Below are 17,218 nucleotides of genomic sequence, written 5' to 3' on the forward strand. Positions count from 1 at the left end.
ACCGCCTCCAGCTGCGAGGGTCACCCAGGTGCCAGATGGCTGGAGGAGTTCAAACAGTGGACACCACAATGCTGCCCTGCCTCCTTCTGGGGAAATATGAGAGCACATGAGAGGAATGAAATGACAGCCAGGTGCCCAAAGAGTCAGAGAACATGTTAAAGGACAACTGAGGTCAAAGCAGGGTACTGATCATCTGACCTGAGCTTTTACTGATGATCACTAGCTTCCTAGGGAGAATATCAGGTTCTGTTTAGTTTAAGCTCATCTAATTTACTTTAGTATAATGAGTCTACCCATGACAGATACTGTACACATATGCAAATGTGCATTATGAACACATACCATACTTACATATGTAAGTTGCCGTCCTCTGGAGTCACATCTGTCTTGAGTCATGTGCTATTAAGTCAGCTACTTTATTTCCTTCACCTTATTTTTCCAGACTCCACGCAGGCAAATGCCACTCTGTTGGTGGAGACAGAGGAGGTCAGACAGGGCATCAGTCAACTCAACCATAAGGTAAAGTAAAAGCCTCTTGACTTAAATTAAAAGTGATTGGACCAAAGATAATCTAGCCTTTGAAATCCTCCCAGACCCAAATCAACTCTGCTGAGTATCCCCACTCATCATCTCTTCTGTCTTCTCTTTGTTAAGTATTTTTGACAGGCTGAATGTGAAATACATAAAGCATGAACAAATTTGTTATGAGAAAATACAACCTGTGGACTTATATTTCATTTTGGCTATAAAATATGAGATCCTGTTTCAGTGTTAAGCAATGGAGTCACTGACATCTTCAGTGCAGACCAAGAAAATAAGAAGAAACTCATTAGCTTTTTTCATAGATAAATTTCTGGCATCTCATTCAATATCAGCCGTGGTTGTATATTAACATGGGGAAACATACAGTGAGATCAAGTAGAGTAGAGAGTTTCTGCCTTGTTCCTGTCCCTGCAGTCTTAATCTGAATGTAAATAGAGCATAAGCAGGTGCAGCAAGAGCATCCAGATGGGCCCAGGTAGGTGCTGTCTGAAGTTGAAATTAATTAATCAGTAGGGCACTTCTGCAATGCAGAGGATAGCCGAGAGTGCTGACTCGACAATCTGAAGAAAAAAGAAATTCTGATGACAACCCAGCTCTACTTATGGCCCTTTTCTGGCCCCCTTTCTGTCATGGTTCACCAACTTATTCCCAGTTACATCTGCTTTCATAGTTGTTCCCTATTTGTGTCAGTTACCTGAGTCTGTCAGAGTCCCTCTGGATTTCACTGCTGCATAAGAAACTACTTCTTAGAGTCATAGAAGGGACTATAAGGGCGGGTAATTGGAAAAATCCTGTCAACTTTACCATGTTTGCTCAGTGTGATAATAGAATATGCAAGGTAGGCGTGACTAAACTTGTGTGTACTCTCTACGCAGATGGGCACATTGAACCAGGAAGTATCTGAGCTCACCAGGGGCCTGCACCATATGATGCATCTCCTCCAGGCTCACATATCCATGCATCACTACCAGCCCTCATACCCATACGGTGTCCAAATGGGGACCAGCCCTCCCACAGGCCCCAACACTGGTATGCCATTCAACCTAGCGTCAACCTACCACCTCCATAATGATCCTGGGAGCCATGAAGGCCACAGCCACCAAAGTGTCCCTTCCACTGACCACTGGAGCTACAGTAGAGCTGCTGAAACTCAAACAGAGAGCCACCACCGACCTAAATCCTCTAGTCCACCTTCTAACTCCTGTCCACCTCTTTCTCTAAACTCTGCACCCAGGTTAGGCTCGTGTCATAGCTCGGAGAGCATGAAAACACATCTGTGGACGAGCCCATCTCTTCTCAGCATCAGCCCAGGCTTCCATGGTGGAAGTCCAGGCCTTACAACTCATGCTTGGCATGAGGACTCTGACAACAGACCTCTCAGTGCTAGCCCAACTACCATCAGCAAGTCCCAGCCCACGTTGTGCCTGCAGCCTCCCAGTGATAGTGATGAATACTCTTGCCTTTTGTCCAGTGCCCCTACAGGTATGTCCACACACAGCCTGCTGGACCCATCACCAAGCTCTTACCCCCATTTCTGCCTGCCCTCAGAGTCCCATCTGAACCTATCACAGACCTCACATGAGGACATTTGTGTCCCATCATCTCATAATCTGATCCAGGACACCTCCATCTTCCAAATTGAGGACTCACAACCCTCTGTCCAACATGTCTCTGCCTCTCTGCCCACATTGCCCAGCCACCCACTTGGATCCCCCCTGGATTCAGGGTCAGAACGATCGGATGCTCTTGAGCCCCACCTCCCACTGGGCGACCCGTCTGCCATAGAACACACCAGTCTGGAATGCCTACTGGGGAAAGGGGGTTCTATGGAGAGCAGAGACAGTGAAAGCGCATCATCACGAAGGTCCAGCATTGGCGTCCAGACGCAGAGCACAGAGCAGTCTTGGTGTCTAGACCTCACAGATTAAACTACATGTTTCAGGGGCAGGGTCACTGACTTCACTGCAACTGGAAACAAAATCAGCAGTTATTGAAATGCAATTCTTACAGTGTTTAAAGAGACTCTGCTGGAGATTGTCAATGTGTGCTGTATTTCCCCCCTTTTAATTCCTGGGCTCTCATATTTGTCAAACTCCACGCAATTTACATCATTTCTATGCAAACGCATGTCATTTGTGCATTATCTTGGCTTTACTGAAGTGTGTCTTTAAAAAAAAGTTCCACAGCAGTGGGTTCTAGTATATACTGTATATTTTTTCCAATATCCTCAGAACAATTTGCAGTTGATAATACCAGTTACCTTCTTGCATGGTAAAGTTGTTTATTCTTTTTCCTAAGGAAAAGGTTTCCAAATCAATGTGTAAGCATTCTACATGAAAACCTGTTGATTGTGCACACAGATACTGTATTTATATGGCAGACAGGTCAGAGTGGTTGGATGTTTTATACAGAGGAACAAAAATGACACATGCTTCATCTTGCATATAGAGAATAGAGTATGTGCATCACACAGCATAGATTGTTTATTGTTTTAAATTAAATTCTTTTCTCAGTTCAGCATTTTTTATTTGCAAATTCATAGTTTCTGGACTATGAATATCTGATATTCAAACTCCACAAAGCAGCACACAGTACATTATTTATGATTTCAGCTCATCTCCATTTAATGCTCTCCTAAAGATCCTTCAGGAGATTCGAATAAATTTCTTATTTTTTCCTCACCAAGGCATTAAATATAATTCTGTGAAATAGGTTCAATTGCTCTTCAAGAAAACAAATTTGAAAAGTGGCAAATTTCTTTCTCAAAGACGAAATAGCTGCTAATAAATTAAACATAAATAAATATGCACATTTAGTTGAAAAGTGTGTCCCATGAAATATATAATACTGTTACTAATTTACAAAATATTGATGCCTCCTGGGATAAAAACATGAACTCATTATACTCATAAAATATTCAGAGTATTCAGGAATTTTATTCTGATTGATTGATTGATTGATTGATTGATTCTGATATTCTGAATGATTCTCCTCAGCTGACAAAATAAAATATGCAGAAAATGTCTGACTGTGTTCTTTTACTGTGGTGTCACACTTCTCACTGTTCATGCATTTCTGAGAAAGAAACATGTCACAATAAGTGACATTATTGGAATGACTGCTTTAATTTTTATTGCCACTTGGAATAAAACTCAGCTCAAATGGTTTATAAAGAGCATTTGGTAAATTTCAGCAGTTAAATGCAACTTTGAGCCAGTTGTGAGTTACAGTCAAAAACAAATGCTGATGTCTGGATATTTGTGGTGAAGCCTCAGAAAAGATTAAAGTCACTTTACTGTTAGCTCAAACTCCCAAGTTTGTTGTTGCACATAGTTGTGCACTCAATTATGTTATAGGACTTAATCAAGTTTATATACCTTGATATATTCACAAGAGACAGTCAGATATGTAGTTTTTAAGTAAAAATATGCTTAATGCCAGAAAAAAAGTGGAATTCACTTTTTCAGCAAAAATAGATGCATAAAATATTACCACATAAAATATCTCAGTTTAATTTATTTTACTGTGACCTTACAGCAAAACAGAGAGGCTCATTACAAATTAATAATTAAATAGTTGAATTTACATTAAACTATTTAAACTCTTATCAAGATGCTGGAAAATGTCACCTGTTTAACAGTTTCAAAATCAAAGGTGGAAAGGTTGGCCACACATCAGTACTGCGTCCTTGTTAATTTCGTGAGTAACGTATATTCTACAAAGCTGGAGTGTCAAAATGGGTTGACGCTCAATTGTCAACAATCAAACCATGTTTTTATATGGTTGTAATTGTATTTAAGGGAGGATTTAAGAAGGGCAGTGTTTAGGTGAATTATTGTAATCAAAGAGTACAATCATTGTTTCTAGCTTCTGTTAAATCTGGTTTGTAGGGTTTGTTTTCATGATTCCACGCTTCCACTAACACACGTTAAGTATATCCCAAAAAGAAGAACAAAAACAACAAACAAACAATGTTTCTTTACTGTAGAGACGAAACTGTCAGTAAGTTGATTAAAATGTCTGGAGAGCACAGAACAACACAGAAAGTCACCAGCCGCCTTCGGTAAAAGAAAAGAGGATTTGCTGCTGTTGTTTCTCTCATTAGTGGCTGTGAATTAAATGAATTTTTGGTGAAAGCTGGTTTATCCTTTTTTTTTTTTTTAGGCTGATCTTTATTGACTCTCAATCTGATTATATAAGCAAATGTACAGTATCTTTCATTAATTTGTGGAGAATGTCCATTCTTGTCAGTTACTTAAACATCTGCACAACATTGTTTCTCCCCTCATGATGCTAGCACCCTTGGGTTATCCTCACTGTCAGAAGCTCTGGCCACAGGTGGACAGCAAACACTGGCTGGTGATGGACACATAAAAAATTAACAAATAAATTTATCCTGCATGAAACCTCCATTCTCTCTCACTCTTTATAATAAAACTATATAGAACTGAATAACATTTGTAAAAACCTGTCTGTTTTGAGTTGTCCTGCTTTATGACATATTCATGATTCACATTCATTTGTTATGGGGAAATCTGGTGACAACATAGTTGTTGTTGTTGTTGTTATTATTAGTCATAGATAGCAGTAACTATTGGTTTAAGAATTTTCTGTACAGCACACTGCATTTCCCACAAGTCAGTGGTGTAAGATTGTGTTTTCCTGACACAGATAACAAGTTAATAATAAACTGGATAAGCAGCACTTATGCAGCAATAACGCAACACAACTGGATAAAAAGGACGCCAGGGATGAGATATATTTAACTCTTTGAATGGGTGGATGATGAAAAAAATGCTGATATTTGTTTAGGAAAATGTGGTGTCTGATCTTCTAACACTTTTTTTTTAATACAGAATCTGGTGTACAGAGACATCACATTGTGAATACATGAAGACTGTGATTGTTGCTCTTTTTGTAGTGCTGGTTGTGAGCCATAGTGAGTTAACCTGTAAACCTGCACAGTTTATTTTACCCAAATTTAACTGAAATTGCAGAGTTAGTTTGTTTAAGATGGAGAACAATATTCTTTTTATATCTGTTTCCAGGTGAAGCATTGAGATGTCACTGTGGAGGCATTCGAGACTGTTTAAGCCCTGTGGAGACCTGCCAGGGGGAAGATAATGTCTGTGCCAGGGCCCTCATTTTCGCGGGATCCAGTAAGTGCTTCAGTGGCAATAAAATGCAATGGTCACACTATAGTGAGCAGCCATCCAACATCAATAATAAAGAATACAAATAAAAACAGGAAAACAAAACTTTCTCCAATGATCCATTATCTTTTTTCTATGTTTCCACAGTTACCTACCGCTTGAATGGTTGCTATAAATCAACCAACTGCCCGCTTTTGAATCGTCTTGGTCTATCATCTGGCTCTTGCTGCAAGACGGATCTGTGCAACAGATATGAATGAATGAATGAATGCCATCTTTATGGCTTTGAAAATACCCTCTGATTAATGAATGCTCTCGTGTATCGTGCATTCTGGTGTTCTCATAATAAAGATTAAGGTTGCTTTGAATTTTTGTTTTTCACTTTTTATGCCTCTTTATTTTATTCTCATTTTCTCTCGTTTCTCTTTTATGTGTCTTTATCAAAAACTCTTTATAAACGGTGGGATCAATCAAATAGTCAAATTGAGCTATTACAGGGTAGACAATGTTGTCTACAACTGACAAAAGTTTATTCTCAGACATGGCAACGTGACTTTTTTCAGACTGGGTTTCATACACATCCACTCAGCAGTTCATTCAGATTCCATCTGGGGCCACCATACAGAAGTGCACATCACAGCCTGTAGTGGCTAATCAATCAAAGTTATTTTAACCACCGGAGGTTAGGTGGTGTAACCGACACACACACTCGTAAAGCACAGACTGAGATATAATATTTTCAATATCTGAAATTATTATTATCAAATAATATATTGATTTTTCAAGTGGAACAATAAAATCGGACGAAGGAAAATGACATAATTAAATGTATTATCGGTCTGAAAACTGTTGACAGCCAACCAAATCAAAGACCTACTTATAGGCCGACTTATAGACTGATGTAGAGCAGAAGTTATACAGCAGGTTCAAGTCACAAAATCAGCACTTACACAGGTGAATATCAGGTACTCATATCATTAATCTGCTTAAAACCCCTTGAATCAATATCATTACTTCATTACTCATATTAACATAGTTCAAAATCGAACTTAAAACGCGGCATCCTTCTGATTTTTTCTATTTAAATTCAAAAACTCTTAATATGGCTCCAACACAAACTATATGGTTTGTCCAGGCCAAGATAAAAAGAGAAGACATATTGTAAAATTTCACCATAAAATAAAAAACCAAATGGCATTACATGTCATGAACGCAAAGCTGGTAGTATTTATTTTATTGTATTTAAAAGGGACAATAAAGATACAACATTGTTAAATAATGCAGCAGATGTAATTGGCTGACTAAAATTCAAGTGAGAACAACTAAACAAATTGATACAACATATTCAGAATAAAAACAGTAAGACAGATAAAACAGAGTGTGTGGATGTCTATGTGTGTTTATGTCTCTACATTCAAACATGGTGCAGTAGGAATATAAATACAGCAAGTCCATAATCCAACAACAGGACCAGAGAAGGTTGAACTGTAAAACTGATATTGAAAGTGTAATAAAATAAGTTTCAGGAATGGATATGATGTAATGAGTCCAATAAAACAGTTCATGAACAAGTACAATTTCACTTTATCACATTGCTTCAGGCCCTGCTGCCAGGACTCTGTGCTGCACAGGGAAGGGGAGAGGAAATGGGATATTGTTGCCAACTTTTATTTAAAAAAATTCCTAAAAATAACTGCATATTTTAACTAATTGTTTAAATGGCCAACACCAGCTGAGTTTTTGATACTTTGTTGTTTATTTACTTGGAACTTGTCCACATCTAAGCTTGGAAAAATTACATTCTGAGCTTTTTGTGATACTTTTATAGAAAGAGAAAGTGGAGACAAGAAATAAAGTTTTACCTGCATGGATGAAAGAACTTCAACTTCTTTTCCAATAATGTGTAGTCATATTCACAGAGTACATCTTAATTCAGGCTCTTTATTGGGTAGGGACAAAGGAATGTTATATTTATTACAAAGGGTGACAGTAGGGCTTCTAGGGCTAATTTTGAAATAAACTACAGCCATTATGATAATGTCCCACTTTGCACAACAGTTTGGTTTTTATTCAATACAGTAGTAGAGTACAAAGTGTATTTTGAACAGAGTTAATGAAATACTGGATTTGCATCAATTGCACAACAAAACCAAATAAAAACGAAGCCTGCCAACTTGCAGCACATATTTGAAGTATCCGCATTCAAGTACGACAATTTATCAGGTATGACATCTTCAAATTTTTGAATATGTGAATTTTGAGAGTTCCCCCAACAATCCTTTTTTTAATGTAGAGTTTGATCTTCTCACATTTTTTTTCATACAGAGACTGGTGTTTAGAGACCTGACACTGTGAAAAAATGAAGACTGTGATTCTCACCCTTTTGGTTGTGTTGGTTGTTAGCCACAGTGAGTAAACCTGCAATCTCTTTTACCCTAATTTAATCCTATCCATCCATCAATGAAGTTTTGGTGAGAGTCTACAACTGTTCATATACCTGTAAATTATAATTAATTTGTATGCTATGGTTGAACATGATGTGGTTTTTTCCTTTTCCAGGTGAAGCCTTGAGGTGTTACTGTGGAGGCCTGCGTCATTGTTCAGGCTCTGTGGAGACCTGCAGTGGTTCAAACCAGGTCTGTGCCGGTGTCATCATACAAGCTGGATCCAGTAAGTATAGGTCTTTCCCTCAGTGTATTGTTTTTCTGGACCAGAGTCATTACTTTCATTGAAAATGTACAGCAGATATCTAATGAGCCATTCTGTCTTTTTCGATGTTGTCACAGCTGTCAACTACTTCAAGGGTTGCTATAAATCAGGTGACTGTGAACGTTTGAATAATCCACCCACAACAACTTCCCGTTGTTGCAGGACTGATCTGTGCAACAGATAAATGAATGTCAGCCTACACATCTTCCAATCTACTGTAATGCAGTGTGTACTGCATTGTCAAAATAAAGTTTAATCCATTCCAAGTTTGTCCTTTTTCTTTGTATTGATACTGTGAACAAATCCATCAAACCAAAGTTGTAGAGTTAGTGCTCAGATAATATAGGACATCAAAACTTTTTTTTTTATTAGATGCATCTGCATTTATTGATGTTCTGATTGTAAAGTCATTATGTAATTATCCAAGTTATGATGAGAATGTCTACTAGTGTATATGTTTTAGTGATACAATGTGAAAATGAAGAAAAATCTTTCTGATAAATGATGATGGTTGTTTTATACTTCTATTCTTAATCAGACCCACAGTTAACATGGATCCAGTCATATGAACGAAATGGTCAATCAGGGCACAAATAAAATAGATAGATAGATATCTTGTATCTCAGGGTTTTCTTCAGCAGCATCAGTCATTCCTTTTCTGTCTAACTTGGATGCACTTGGGTACTTGCATGACTGTTGATGTCACACAGGCCCTGCTGAGTTTTCTCTCTCGCTCTCTGTCATATTGCGCCACCCTGTGGTTGATAAGATGCTGACATGAGTGAAAAAAACAAAACAAAAACCCATGGTGTATTCCACTGTGCCGGTCTAATAGAGATACCTTAATCATGTAGTGTAAATGCATACTGTGGTAATTGTCACTAAAGCATACATAGAATTCTTTCAATGTTTCCTTTTTTTATTTAACCAACAAACATTTAGACAGAGGTTTTGCATCTGTATAAAGCGTTCAGCAAAGAATCCAAGCAGCAGGATACAAGAATAAATATATATGAGAATAAAATAAACAAAAATAGATCAATTAATACAATGTGAATAGAAGAGAGAAGCAAGGAAGAAGTGTCAAATCATTATCAGAGAAGATGAAGTTGGAATAACTGGTACAGCTGAGCTATCACATCGTTATATAACGCAAGAATTGCAATTCTTTGCTCTGCAAGAAAATGCTATTTTTATATTACAATACAGGCAACACACACACACACACACACACACACACACACACACACACACACACACACACACACACACACACACACACGAAAAAATTATAGTGGTACTGAGGTGGCTCCTTCTGACGACACACTCTCTGCTCCTATGATTGGTTGTGACATTGCATCACATGACAGATGAAATCAGGAAGTATTTTAGTTACACAAGGCGGAAGCGTATAATTTACTGAACCTGAAAGTGTTTTGGCAAAAAAAGGAGATAACCGTATTAAAGAGGAACAATATTGATACAACTCGCAGTTCACAAGGCGGGGTGGAGATTATTTTTCGTTGCTGGTAAGTACGCCAGCGCGTTATTTGTTTGTTTTTAGTGGGGTTTTTTTCTTGTTAGCCGATGTTAGCATGGTTTTTAGCGTTAGCCTCGATGATAACTTGCACTTGGTTTTGTTTTTATCCGGTTACACGGTCAAATGTTAACATCTGCAGGTTGAAGCGGTTTAATAAACACTTTGTTTGGACCCAGTTGTGGCTGTGTATTTAAGTAAGATAACTAATCTAGACTTGGCTTGGTAGAATGTGATGTTGACTCCAAGAAGATGACAGTTTAAAGCTGTGTGTTAAAACTTTTAAACATTTCCAAGTGTCTGCTCTCATAAAAAAAACTTTGAACAGTCTGTGTCGTACAAGGTGCTGCACATCAAACTCTTTTCTTTTATCTTATTTTACTTTAGCTACACCTTTACCCTGATATTATAACAGCTCGACCAATTATTTAGTATGGGAATATTTTAATGTGTTTCAGTGAAGATATCAAACATATTTTCTTTGTGCTGTAGAGGTGCAAGGATTAGACATTTGAAAATGAATCTGCACCTATTTTTATCATTAATTGATGCTTTAATTTTCAAACAAAAATGCCACATATTCTCTGGATTCAGCTTGTTTGCTTATTTTCTGTGTCATATCTTAAGGTTGAGCACTGTTGCCCAAACAAGTAAAGGACATTGAAGACATCGCACTGGGCTCTGCAAAACTGTGAATGCCAAACTCTGTCTGCCCAATCCAGTTCTTCCCACCAGAAGATTGATCCTTGACCTCACTAACCAGCCGTGCCTGTGTGTCCAGAGTCGGCTCCTGTCTTTACAACCTGTTAGCTGGTAGTGTCAGGCCGTCTCCATCCATAACAATTTCTGTCTCTGTCAATGGCTGGGCGCGGTGGAGGAGCAACCAGGCCCAATGGTGCCACAGCAGCAAACAAAATCTGCCAGTTCAAACTGGTGCTGCTGGGGGAGTCGGCAGTGGGCAAGTCCAGCTTAGTGCTGCGCTTTGTCAAAGGCCAGTTCCACGAATTCCAGGAGAGTACCATTGGAGGTAGGCGTCAGAAATGTGCTTCTAAACTTTTGAAAGAGTGCATGTTGTTTGAAAGCTTTGCGTCTCTCAGTCGGTAGATTGTGGTGTTATGTGTATGAAATGTAAGTGTACTAGTGTCAATGGAAAATCAAACTTTGCGCACTGATAAAAAAATGATGCTTTTGTTGATAATGTTCTTTAAGAAATATAAAATGTAAAATTAAATGGAAACACAAGAACCTATACAAGAACTTTGGCTGAATAAATATTTTTAGATTTAGATTTATATCAAGAACGATTCATTTCATTCTTAAGTGAATAAGATTACAGATTTGACCACACAGTCTGTTCCAGTTATTGATGCTTGACCAATTTTGACATATAACATTAAAGATACATTTTGGTTGGTACCAAAAACAAAATTTGGCTTTGATACCAAGCCCCAAATAATATGAAAAAGGTCTAAGCTGTACTTTTACTAAGGTCAAGAATGAACTTCCATCGAAAAAAAAAGTGATGCTCATTTAATGAATCTCATTTCAGAAGATGTAAGCGGCACGGTTTTGCACAGATTTGTTGGTGCTGTTGTGAATGGCGTGGAGGTTGTGAGGCAATGCACATCCCTTAAGTGTTTATGTACCTCAAACATTAACAGGATCTTCAGGGAAGATGGAAAGGTTCATGGTCCTAATATTTTATCATTCCACTTATCCTCATTGTCCGGCTCTCCTCAGCTGCCTTCCTCACTCAGACTGTTTGTCTGGACGACACCACTGTGAAGTTTGAGATCTGGGACACAGCGGGTCAGGAGCGCTACCACAGCCTGGCTCCTATGTACTACAGAGGAGCTCAGGCGGCCATCGTGGTCTACGACATTACCAACACAGTAGGTTTCGGCTGCTGGGTAACAATGGGGAGCTGTCAGAAAAAATACAATGAACTCTGATGGTTTGTTGATCAAATAGCTGTTTCATAATGGCATAGTGTTTAATTTTTTTTTTCTGACTTTTGTCAAATTCATTGTTAACTTTTAAAGGGTTAAGACAAAATATGTTGATCAGAGGTAAATATCTTAGAATATCTTAAGGAAGTATTTTGGATACAACACACTGCAATTTTAATGTAATTACATTACCTGTGAGTTTTTTGAGGTCATGTCTTCAGGTCAGATGTTGGTCATGGTTTATGCTAAAAAGTAAAAATGTTCTGCCACATTTGAATATGATTGTCATGTGAATACATTAGGTAAGAGTAATAATAATAAAGTTTCTTGCTTGATTGCTTCATTAGGATACTTTCGGACGGGCGAAAAACTGGGTGAAGGAGCTGCAGAGACAAGCCAGTCCTAACATAGTGATTGCTCTGGCAGGCAACAAGGCGGACATCGCAAACAAGAGAGCTGTAGAGCTTCAGGTATGAAGATGCATAGATATGAATCAATTCAACAACAAAATGATTACAGGTATTCAAATCCTCATCCTGAATTTATTATATCATTAAATTGTCCTAAACTGTACCATACAAACAATATCCTTAGGAGGCACAAACGTATGCTGATGACAACAGTCTACTCTTCATGGAGACCTCAGCCAAGACTGCCATGAATGTGAATGAAATTTTCATGGCTATTGGTAAGTGTATTATTCAGATGAGTCAAATGTCCCTCTTAACCACTCCCACAGATTGATATTTTAGGCAGCACTTCAGTTTACCACCCTCTTAGTTCATAATACCTAATTTATGCGGCGAAATATGTAGTACTTGCTCTCAAGTTAGTTAATTTGTGCTCTTGAATTGTTATAAAACAACAGTAGATAATATTGAAAAAAAGTATTGCCATGTATCTGTTCAAAATCAAAACAAAACTACATTAAAATCAAGCAGCTCATTCAGAATAGATCATCCATGGTTAAACATCTTTCCCTGATGTAGCTCTTTGTTTGTTTGTTTTGATGAGATTTCAGGTGGACGGACTGATTATTTTGGAGACATTATGTGTGATATTTGTTTCAGTTTGAAACTGTTGGCCTGATGACAAAATGATATTAATATAAAGTAATTAATTTTTCAATTGTTTCCTCAATCCAGCTCAATATTGATAAATATTTATTTTATTTATTTATATAACATTCAAAAGGGCTTGTGTTGAGGACACGCAAAGTCATTCTGGAGTCTGGACCAGAAGTATTAGCAAAACAGAGTACCTAAAAACTTAAGAAGACACGTGGGAAAGCTGAACTGTCCGACCAGTGGGATTAGCTATCCAATTAATTAGTTTCAAATATTTTCCAGGCTTTAACCAGTGCTGCTGTGGCAGCTGAAGCAGCAATAAATGGTCAGGAAGCCAATGAAGAGAGAGGTGTAGGAGAAGAGGGGGAGGACAGTGTGGGAGAGCCAGCTAGGCCAGAAGCAACAGGCGAGATTGACAGCAAAACACAGAGATAGAGCTGTATATATTCTTCACTTATTTACTTGTTTATTTTTTATACACAAAGGGCTTAGCACTTAAAATATTTGCAGTGGAGCATCTTCTATACGGTGTTATTTAATAATCAGTTTAACAAACACTCTATGAACTGCCTCCTTGGCAGAGATCTGAAAGCATTTTCTAGCTCGGCTTAAGTATCTGATTATGATTATGGATTTCCAATGTTTTTGTAGGAGTCTGCTCACACTGATATACCGGTACACTCATAAAAATAACATTAATCTAGTTAGAAATTCACAATATTAAATAAATTATGCCTAAATATTTTTTTTATTTGGTCCAAGTCCAACCCTCATGGTATCTGCTTAGACACAAATGTAGTTGATGACCCCTGCTCTAAATACTAAAACACAGCTGCTAGCCTGCTGCTAACAACCTGTAACTTCACTTGCTACTGCTACAGTAATGTGAAGGAAAGTGCTAAAAAATAAGTAATTGAACATTTTTTTTCTGTGACACCTGCTGGGCTAGAGAACTGTTCATTTTTAAGTGGGTGACAGAAGCCTCTATGAATAGTGTAACCCTGCGGTCTCCAACCTTTTTACGTTAATGACCGTTTTAAAATGGAACAGCTTGTGACCCCTCCTTATACACTGCATATATCAGTGATTTGTGAGCAGTTATTTCAAAGAATGGTTTTACTCCCTCAGATTGCTTCATTTGAATATTTTTAGAATGAGGTAGGACTATGCAGTTCTTCAAAATTAATGAGGGTTAGAGGAAATTCTGTAGGAAAACTAGAACTTTGTGAAGCTGTTTCCATTGGTCTTGTCCACTTAACAATCTTGTTACCACTTGTATTTATAGCTAGCTGCAATGTAACTTTGAACTTTTAAATTTTAACATTTGTGATCCATGTCTCTTTTCCCTGTAGCAAAGAAGCTACCGAAGAACGAGGCTCAGGGTGGAGCTGGACAAGGTGGACGGACCCGGACAGGAGTGGATCTACAAGAAACTGCCCCTCAGGGCCGCAGCGGCCAGTGCTGCGGCGGTGGCAATTAGCAAGTACAAAACAATGAACTTAGTGAGCGAGCCCTGAACATTGTTTTAAGGACAGAACATAGCTAAAAACCCAGAGAGGCAGGAGAGAGCAGAGCCACTCGCCACTCCTGCACCTAAACTGAGATTACAGATGAGATTATCTGGATCCTCTTTGATTAAAGGAACGTTTTTTTAAAAAGAATCATAAGCTAGAGGGAATTTCAAAGATCCCTCACTACTTCTCCTCTGTCTTTCCCCGGTATATCTATCTACCTCCCTGTTCCCCTTCAAATCCCTGTCTCCAGTTGATTGAATTCTGTCTTAAATTATCTTTTTTGAGGGGTGATATTGAGGTTGTTTGACATTTTCCCTAATTGTTTGTTTGTGTTTTTATGTTATGTACAGTGCGGTCCAAAAGTCTGAGACCCCTTTGCCATTCAAGTGAATAGAAAAGTGATCTCAGACTTAGATCAGACTTGGGCCCCCCTGTATATGTATGTGTGTATATAGTATATACTTATATGCACATATGCATATATATTGACAGTTGTTTACTTTTGTACTCCTGTCAGTTCCTTCTACATTCATCATCATTATGAAAGATAGAAATACCCAACTATGGATAATGCTGAAATTGCAAAAGGCAGAGTAATTAATCTTTTTGTCTTATTGCAGTTGAGATCACAGCATTATGTTCTTCTCTTTAGGGACCTGAACGTGACACAGTTATAAGGAAAGCTCGAGACTTTGCTTATTGAAGCAGGCTATGATTTGATAGGCTACACATCTGAAAATATTTCTGAGCTGTGCAACAAATGCAGTTGTTTGCATTCATTGTGTATTCATACCTGTAAAACCAGAGAGTTGTTAGCCTTTTTTAAATGAAATGTGAGAATAACTTGTAAATCTAAAAAGTAATAAATGACATGCAAGATTCATTTTGTTTTGCAGTGTATGGTTTGGCATCAGTGGACATTTCCAGTTATTATTTGCATGTTTTAAGTCTGTTGGCAGTGAAGGTTGTTTACAGGTTGGGAGGATACTGTATTGGCCCAAATATAAGATACTGTTTGTTTGTTTTTCCTGGAAATTACACGTGAAAAAACAGGGACGTCATTATGATGTCATTGTGCATTCAGTGTTTTTCTGAATCTGTCAACACGAGTCATGATTCAGGTCGCAGTTAACACGTAAATTAACTTCCTGCTGATGAATGTTTTCTTTTGTATGATAAATTGGAATCAGAAATGCCACGTTTGTGTCACTTACATTATTTTTAAAGATGTATTTTATACTGAATTTCTCACTCAATTGATTTCTTACTATATATATTACTTCAGATTATTTAAAAGATGTCAGCTTTGATATATCTGCCTACCGTGTTGAGTTCAAAGCTTAATCATAAAAAAAAGTCTATTTAAACAGGTGTCACAAAAAGGGGGTCAGGAGATCATCTCATAATCAGGATTGTCTTATATTTGGGTCGATATGATATGTGTGCATATAGCAATAAAAAATGAAAGTACTTGGTGATAGGAAGATTACAGCAGTCTTGTATTTTCTTTTCACCTTGTTCCCTAATCAGAAGAAAGTATGTGTGTTTACCCTCAATATGGCTCCCATATGGTGTAATAAATCACCTGAATGGCTTCAGCTGATTCTGGCCTGTACAGATATACTACACTAGTTACATATAACATGTTAGTTTGCTCAATAATGCATTTTTATTTTCTGCATTATGTTTTAGTCTGGCAGCCCATATATCAAGGTGTGTCCATGCTTTCTCTTCAAGGCTAGTCTTCAGTATTCCTGTGCCATCCTGCATCTCATGTTTTCTGAAATTGCAGTCACTCAAAGGTGCTGTAGGTTCTGCTGGAAATTACATCAATTTTGTTGCTTTGTAAAATCCTTATTCTGGATTAAAAACAATGATCTGGAACAGACAGACATTTCTTTTTGCAGTGTAATTCATGAAGCTTTTTTAATTCTGGGAGCTCTTCCTTAATTCCGTTAGTACCAAATGCCTGAATCTGATTTTCCTGAATCCACATTTTCTGCAGTGAAAGAATGGTTAAAAAATTATTAGGAGTCTAAATTGTTCATTTGTAGGCACCTGGAATGGTCAAACGGGATCAGTATAAGTTTCCAGCCACTAGAAGGCAGCATGACACTTAAATCCAGATACAAAAAGAATCACAAACTGGTCTCTTGAATGCGTCTGCGGAAAATCCATTAACATCTTGTCAAAATCTCCTCATAAAAATAAATTAAAAAAGTGTAAGTGCAGGAAAGGACTAACTGTTCACCAGAATTAACTGACTTGAAGACATGTCAACAGTCAGTGTTTGCATTTGTATGCATAGACATATGTGTGCATGTGTGAGGGTGGACAGTAAGTAGATTGACATGCAAAAAGCCTTTAGTGGCAAAGTGAGAGAAAAAAAAAAGCTCTCCTGCAGAGGAATGAAACAGTAGTGGTGTGCTTCATTTGTGTTCACCTGATTATTCTACAGCTCACTTTAGAGTAGGGTTTCTCAGGGTTAATGCAGCAGTTCACTTTGTTGTGATGAACAGTGCCCTTTTAATAGAGGTGCCTGAAGCTCTTTGTGGTTTTAAGTAGATGAAGAAACTATAATGTATTGGATGGCATGCATGCAAGGGATGTGGTATATAAAGGGTTTGGAAATGTATTTGTAGCAGCAGCATTGTAAGCATTTGAAAATGCAGAGTACAGTTTCCAATATTTATATGTACATATGTCTTGCCAGTTTATTAGGTACAACTTGCCAAAACTGATCAAG

General features: G+C 37.8%; 2 protein-coding genes and 1 long non-coding RNA gene across 3 annotated transcripts in view; 2 read left to right on the forward strand and 1 right to left on the reverse strand.

Moving 5' to 3' along the window:
* The window catches only part of LOC111219880 (potassium voltage-gated channel subfamily H member 4-like), a 35,478-nt gene extending 33,007 nt beyond the window's left edge, over positions 1–2,471 (forward strand). Inside the window, exons 15-16 of the mRNA XM_022742718.1 lie at positions 443–519; positions 1,419–2,471. Coding sequence (XP_022598439.1) covers positions 443–519; positions 1,419–2,471 — 1,130 coding nt within the window. The remainder of the gene's footprint in view (positions 1–442; positions 520–1,418) is intronic.
* LOC111219881 lies at positions 2–7,630 on the reverse strand. Its single transcript, XR_002665033.1, has 3 exons — positions 7,559–7,630; positions 352–465; positions 2–86 (listed from the first exon to the last, which is right to left on the reverse strand). It is a non-coding gene; the product is annotated as an uncharacterized LOC111219881 (long non-coding RNA).
* A 2,158-nt stretch (positions 7,631–9,788) lies between these two features.
* Positions 9,789–16,360, forward strand: LOC111220140 (ras-related protein Rab-5C-like). Its single transcript, XM_022743127.1, has 6 exons — positions 9,789–9,934; positions 10,570–10,969; positions 11,683–11,834; positions 12,239–12,361; positions 12,486–12,579; positions 14,311–16,360. The coding sequence occupies exons 2-6, from the start codon at positions 10,801–10,803 to the stop codon at positions 14,436–14,438; spliced, it is 666 nt and encodes a 221-aa protein (XP_022598848.1). The 5' UTR covers positions 9,789–9,934; positions 10,570–10,800; the 3' UTR covers positions 14,439–16,360.
* Positions 16,361–17,218: the final 858 nt, after the last annotated feature.

The sequence above is a fragment of the Seriola dumerili genome, unplaced genomic scaffold, assembly GCF_002260705.1.
Source record: "Seriola dumerili isolate Sdu_G_001 unplaced genomic scaffold, Sdu_1.0 BDQW01000068.1, whole genome shotgun sequence".
Lineage (NCBI taxonomy): Eukaryota > Metazoa > Chordata > Actinopteri > Carangiformes > Carangidae > Seriola > Seriola dumerili.

Coding starts and splice junctions, on each gene's coding strand:
- LOC111220140 (XM_022743127.1), top strand. CDS start 10,801: ATGGCTGGGCGCGGTGGAGGAGCAACCAGGCCCAATGGTGCCACAGCA. Junction 11,835..12,238: donor TCTACGACATTACCAACACA/GTAGGTTTCGGC, acceptor TTGCTTCATTAG/GATACTTTCGGACGGGCGAA. Junction 12,580..14,310: donor TGAAATTTTCATGGCTATTG/GTAAGTGTATTA, acceptor TTTTCCCTGTAG/CAAAGAAGCTACCGAAGAAC.